The 6,922-nt window shown below is 48.0% G+C and overlaps 1 protein-coding gene across 1 annotated transcript in view; it reads left to right on the top strand.

Moving 5' to 3' along the window:
* Positions 1-4,508: 4,508 nt before the first annotated feature.
* The window catches only part of mob2a (MOB kinase activator 2a), a 33,862-nt gene continuing 31,448 nt past the window's right edge, over positions 4,509-6,922 (top strand). Inside the window, exon 1 of the mRNA XM_023956154.2 lies at positions 4,509-5,018. Within this exon, the coding sequence (XP_023811922.1) occupies positions 5,002-5,018 (17 nt within the window). The 5' untranslated portion in view covers positions 4,509-5,001. The remainder of the gene's footprint in view (positions 5,019-6,922) is intronic.

The following is a 6,922-nucleotide window of genomic DNA, read 5'->3' as shown; positions in this document are numbered from 1 at the left end:
TAACCCTTGTGCTATGTTAAAGTGCCTAGGATAGCACAAGGGTTACGTAAACGCAGAAATAAAAGAAGGAAAGTCTGGACTGTTTCATTCAGATCATCATTCATTCATTTTCTACCGTCTGTTCCCTTTCAGGGTCACAGGGCTGCTGGAGCCTATCCCGGCCACTGGAGGGCGAAGGCAGGGGTCATCCTGGACAGGTCGCCAGTCTGTCGCAGGGCCACAATCACACACCCATTCACTCTCACACTCACACCTAAGGACAGTTTAGAGTTGCCAATTGACCTATGAAGCGTGTTTTTTGGACAGAGAGAACCAATGAATGCTATAAAGTTTGTAACCATTATTTTCCTCTTTCTCTTTCTTTATTCTAGTATCTTCCACCATTTTTTTCTGCTTAACTCTTTCTACAATTTTTCATCTATTTTAACATGCAACTCTTCAAATGTTCAGCTCTTTCAGCTTTTTCAAGCTGTGACTTTTGGTCCTTCAAATGAAGATATTCCAGGATTTTTGCCTCCATTGAAACACATTGGGATCCTTGGTGCAGAAGCTGTTCGATGCCCGACTCTGGCATTTTTCACAAACATATTTTTTTTGTTATTGTGCTGTTTTCACTTGATTTATGGTCAATTTTGATAATTTCTTTCTTTATTTATTTATTTTTTTGCTCATTTTTACCCTGTAATCCTTGTTCTATCCTAGGCACTTTACCATTGGGAGGTGGGTCATCTAGACCCACTAGACAGTGCTCTGAACCTTTTTTCTTCAATGATTTGTGATCTTCACTGGTGTCCATAGATTACATGAAATCTTTCCACCTTTATCCACCTTTGTCATGGTGGGGAGAACACCTCAATGGAAGGGGGGGGGGTCATCTAAGATAGCAGAAGGGTTATGTTTCATTATCATTCAGCAACATAGCATTTAACCTGCATTTTCTTCTGGAAATGCAGCTCTTTCTAGTTTGAAAATTCAATTTAAAAGTCCTTAACAGAATGTTTGTGTTTATAGAAAGAGCAGCTGAGCATCAGCTGATGAAGACGGATGGTTTGTTTTCTTTTTGGGGTTTTTTGTTGAGGTCATGATAAAAACTACACCTGCTGGCCAGTGATCATCTTTTCAGGGACTTTTCTTCTCACAGCGAAGCCTGAAAACCTCCATAGCTGCATGTTTGCTGTGGCTGCTCCTCAGTCCTTTCATTCCACATCAGAAACAGTTGGAACCATCTGAGTTTTTCTAAACATCAACATTTTCACGCCTCGATGTTTGCTCAAGTGTTTTACCTAAACGCACAAATCCTTGTGTGAAGCCTGTTTTTGGTTGGTTTAAAACATTTTTTCAGAAGCTGTTGCCAAAAAAAGGAAAGATTTAATCCAAGACGTGTTTTTTTTTCTTTAAAGACCCACTCTGATGAAAATTGCTGTTTTGGTATTTTTAACATGGAGGACATATAGGCCCATATAACTGCCCGTCTGAGTGTTTCGTTTTTTAATTGTTGTAAATCAAGAACAGATGGAAAAATGCAGTTTGAAAAAAGTTGTTTTAGTGACAGAAAATACGCTGGGCGGGGCCACAGGCTCCCTGCTCCGCCCCCATCAGTCCACCTGCAGACAAATAGATCCACAAACAGCTTTGTTTTCATCGTCTACCACTGAGTTTTAGGGACACCACAAAAAAAAAGTAAAATTTAGAGATTTAAAGTCGTAAATTTCTGAGTAAAAAACTTGTAATTTTACGAGATTAAAGTGGAAGTGAGCATCAGAGCAGCAGGTGAACGCCGCCCAGCAGCAGAGAGACGACTAAACTCAATGGAACAGGTCAGCTGAATGTTTAGTGGTAACGTTCCAAATGTTTGGAAACTCATTAATTTATGATTTATTAATGTTTTATTCATTGATGGGTGGTTTGCAGGATCTCTGCAGCCGTTGATGAAGACGTCGGTGTCCCTGCAGATGTCCACCTTCATCCTTTCTCCCTCCATTAAAGACCTGGGGCCTCATTTATAAACGTTGCGTACGCACAAAAGAAGGCGTACGCTACTCTCTACGCAATAGTTGAGATTTATAAAAAGCAAACTTGACGGGAAAATGTGCGGTCCTCCACGCTCTGACCCAGGCGTACGCACAAAAACGGGTGAAATGAGAAACGGCGACACCGTCGGCAGATGGAAGAAACACGTGAAAGTGACAGTGTGTGCCAAATCGTGCTGGCATGTGCTGTGCTACACAATGTGGCACAGCTTAAAAACGTGCCTCTACCCCCTGGCGCTGATTGCTGTGTTGGCCCCGACCCTGAACCCCATCCCCACGCATCACTTCCAAACGCTGCTGCTGTGCGCCAGCGTTTGGAAGTGATGCGTCGCTTATAAAGAAAAAGAGGTGTGGAAAATATTATTTATTTAAGAATTCCCTCATCGTGCAGTTTATTTCAGTCAGGGCGATCTTGATTTCGCCCAACTCCTTGGCCACCTCTCTGATTGAACTACTGACTTCCCTCTGCATTTCAAGGACTGCATCGGTGAGGAAACGTCCACTGCTGGAGGGTTGAGAGCCGCGTGCCGTGGAGACGCTGGGGCCAGACGGCTGCTCAGCTGCAGCATTGTAACCACTGGCCCCGCTGGAACACCCAGCAACTAAAATAAATTTTTTCTATATTAATAATCTGTAATTGTGTAGCCCGCATACATGTGACTTGACTGCATTCATTTGAATTATTTCTCTTACCTGTGTCACCCTGACCCTGGCGCGTCGGCGTCCTCCTCCGTCTCAGTCAGGTGACTGAGGCGGAGGGGACGCCGATAAGGGGGACTTAATAGGGATTCCCCAATAATAGCGGCCAGTTTCTCACCAAGAGGGGTCAGCTCCGCCCCCCCCCCCCCCCCCCCCCCCCCCCACCCGGCGGACACACTCTGCCGATGCAGCGCTAGACGTTTTTTTGCCTCGACTTTGATGTCCGATCATTTCTTTCATTTCTTTTTTATTTCGGCCACGGTCCGAGGTTGTGAGGCTACAGCATTTACGGCGTCTGCCACCGTTTGCCGCTCACGTGCCTTTTTGGCATTAGTAATGCCCACACTGTGCCCTCCAAACAACACTTTTCTCCTCTTTTCCACCTCGCCAACGATAACTTCTACTTCACATTGAGTGAAGTTACGTTTTTTTGATTTCCTCTCTGTGTGTGCCATGATTTAGCAAGCCATGAATATTAATTTGTGGGCGTTTCACGGACTATTTATGGGCAACTATGGGCGTGTCATGTAGCCGCAAAAAGCTGCGCTGCATTTAGAATCGGTTGTGATTTATAAAGGGAAAGATGCGTAGGATGTGCGTGCGCACGGTTTAATAAATCCGAATATTTCTGTGCGTACGCACATCCTATGTTTCATCCGTACGCCACTTCTGACGCAAATCCTACGCAAAGTTTTATAAATGAGGCCCCAGGTCTCTACGTTTGTGTGATGCTTCTGTCTGAGGAGGAGCAGCACTTTCTGGCATTTTCATCATTCTAATGCTAATATAACAGACTACTTTCATTCATCTTTGTTGTTTTATGCTGAAATGGGACGTTTTATGTGGAGGAGGGGGCGTATGGAACACTGTTTACCTTCAGCTTTGGTGTTCTGTGCATGACAGGTTCATGACGTCATGAGACAAATGGACTTCTGGGTGTGAATGAACAGGGCAGAATAAAGTAGTGGTCCTCTACACCCAAACGTGTCTCTGAGCTCCTTATTTTACAGATGAAACTCCGCTTTACCGACACCAGACCCCGGAAAGACGAATACACTGAAAATAATCTGGAATTTAAATCGCCTAAAGGTTCAGAATCTCTTTGTTTTTTATAAACCTATCCGGAAACAAAGCTTCACAAAAGCCTCCACACATTTCATTTTTGAGCACGGCTCCGATTAACAGAAAACTTGGGTGTTTTTCCTTGTCAATCTTTGACTTTTTTCTCATAAATTTACAAGATTTTTCTCATAAATGTACTACTTAAAATCTCATAATTTAAGAGTCATGACTTTTTGTCTCGGAAATGTGTCACTTAAGAGTCATAATTAAAAAAACAAACTTATTGTGAACTGGCCCTAAAACTCTGTCGTACTCGTCTGAGCTGGAATCTGGATCCAAACTCTGGATAGCTCAGATATTGCTGCCATTTTTGTGTGGGAGGGGATTTAGCAAGCATGACAGCATGTAAACAGAGAGTTCTCAGTATGTAGGAGGGGGGTTGGGGTTAGGTCCACATCTCAAGAGGTGAATTTCTGATGAACTCCTGCCGCTCTACAGAAACTATGTCCTAGTAAACTACAGCAGTTTCAGGATTTTTGGCTAAAAACGGCATCACTGTAACTAAAAGACCTCTGGAAATATGGCTTTTAGAATCAATCAAACGCTGATCAGAGTGGGACTTTAATAATTGTGTTTGGGTTAAGGTGAGGACGTTTTTCTCTCTTTCTTTCCGGCGCTTCGTTGCAGTATTAAACTACATATCCCAGCATGCTGCGCTCCTGCGGCTCGCGCGCGGGAGGGGCGGTCGTCGGGTCTGTTTACTTCCGGACTCTGACTGCAGATTTGGCTCAGACATCAGCGGCTCACTGAGCTCCAGACAGGCGGACACACCGGACTGCGTGACGGGGGAGTTACCGGCTTTAGCAGCACTCTAGCCGCCCGCTCCACCGGCCTCCGCCGCTGAACGGCTCACCTCCGCCCGCCTCCAAAGTCACTCCGGGCTCCAGCTGGCCAACGTCCCGCTGCCGCCCCATGAGCCGAGCTAGCCGGGCATCAAAACAAGGACAGTCGCTCCAAGTTAAGCGACGTTTGTGAGGAGCCGGGGGATCCGACCGCGAGAGGAGACACGGGCCCCGGGAGAGACCGACCGGAGTCGGGGGCCAGGCGACCAGCGAGGGTGGTGTCCGGAACAGCGAGGGGGTAGCCTCCAGCTCCTGGTGGATTTATCCCCTGCCAGCTAACGTTAGCCCCGCTAGCTCCGAGCAGCAACATGGACTGGTTGATGGGGTGAGTGCAGACGCTAACGGGTCTTTGTGTTTCGGTCGGTGACCCCTCGGCGGCCCGCGGAACAACCGCCAGCTCCCCCGGAAACAGCCTGTCTTCGCGGGCAGCAGATGCTAGCTTAGCATCGCTCCGGGGGCCAGCCGGGTAGCGGCGCGGGGGAGCGCCTCGTCCCGCAGCGATTAAGCGGAATCAGGACGACATGACCGGCGGCAGGTGCTGCTCCGCGGCGCCTCCGCCGCTTTTCGGCCTCCTCTAACCTGAGACGCGGCGGAGGCGATAGCATCTCCCCGGATTCGGAGCTCATGTCAGGCGTGATCAGCACCGGCGGAGCGGGCTAACATTAGCAGCTTTGTGGTTACAGGTCCCGGTTCCGAACCGGCGCCTGACAGCAAACTCTGACAGGTCCAACATGCCACGGCACCAAAGTTCTGGAGGCGCAGACGCGTGAAGGCTTCTGGGTACATTTCAATAACACAACTGTAATGAGGAAACGGACAAAACATCCCCCAAAGTTCTGATTCCATCACGTGGAACAGAATCCTGCTTGTCGGACGTCCAGAAGACCCGAAAGAGGGTAAACCTTCGCCACCCCAGCCCCGTTTTGCCCAGGGGGGAGCCGTAGTGGGCCAAAACAATTATTTGTGCTTCCGAACCAGATTGATAATTCTGAAGAACTGATCATTTACTGCAGGAATTCTGCATAGGTGGAGACTAGAGCTCCCCCGCTGCACATGCGCAGAAACCGCGTGTTTCCTGCAGTGAAATCAAACCAGATGTTGTTCTGTGATTAAAACAAATATGTTCACTAACCAAAAGGTTCACAAACGGATCAGTCTGGATTACCAGTCTGCATCCTCATACAGATATAAAAGTCATTCACCTGACTAAGCAAGCCACGCCCCCTCTGCCTGTACATGATTCAAACCGGAGAGCTGTAGTTCCTCAAAAAAACCACTAGAGGCTGGTTGCAGACTTCACTCATCTGGTATCCATGGCAACTGTGTGTATGTAGGGGCGTGGTTCTGATTGGCAGGTGGGTTGTCCAATAGGTAAACTAAGCAGAGCTACAAACGGGTCCCTGTCCCACCCAAATGCCATTAGGAGCACTGCTGAGGGGGGCGGAGTGAAAACCGGTCCGTGGGCTTTGTCCCTGTCAGTCTTCACTTTGGTAGTGCAGAATCTGAAGGTCAAAGTCAGGTGACCCCCCCCCCCCCCCCTCACACACAGACACACACAGTATACCGGCTTCACCAAACCCGAAAGAAAACGTTTCCATGAATGCAAACCCACAATGTCTGTAGAGATATCCAAGATATAGACACAGAAGTCAAAAATGGTTGAAGCCTCTTGATGATGAAGGAAAGGCTGAAAAAAAGCCTATTATGTAACCAGCCACCTAGTGGTCAGACTGGGAAGTGCGTTTGTGTGCGTCCGCCATGCTAACAGAAGTAGTGCCACATGTCACCACACATGCCAACACGCGTGTCGGTTGGCACAGAGCTCTTTGCACAAAGATGCCAGATGTTGGGTCTCAGCCTCTGTCCTGCATCAATCAAAGTGGCAGGGGGGGTGGGGTGGGGGGGGGGGGTTGTGTGTCACCAATCAGGCTGGATCTGATTTGTGGTTGATGTTAGACATTCCTCCTGAATAACCAAAGCAGCCTCTGTGTTTGGTGGCTTCATCTGCGCCGGAGCCAACAGAAGTAGGTGAGGCTGCGCTTTTATTTTTAGCTCATCATGAGTTTGGCCGGGTGGTCCGTGTCGGGTGCGTGCACCTGCTGCAGCGCCGCACCTGCAGCTCAAGGTCATCAGCGCGCGCTGAGCGTGAACCTGTGACATTAGTGACAGGAAAGGGCGTCTTGGTGTAGCTCACGTCTGTGCAGAAGCAGCCGTGGATTTGCTATGCAA

This window comes from Oryzias latipes, chromosome 6 (assembly GCF_053564925.1).
Source record: "Oryzias latipes strain Hd-rR chromosome 6, Olatipes_Hd-rR_3.1".
Taxonomy (NCBI): domain Eukaryota; kingdom Metazoa; phylum Chordata; class Actinopteri; order Beloniformes; family Adrianichthyidae; genus Oryzias; species Oryzias latipes.
This window is presented reverse-complemented; position numbering and strand designations above follow the sequence as displayed.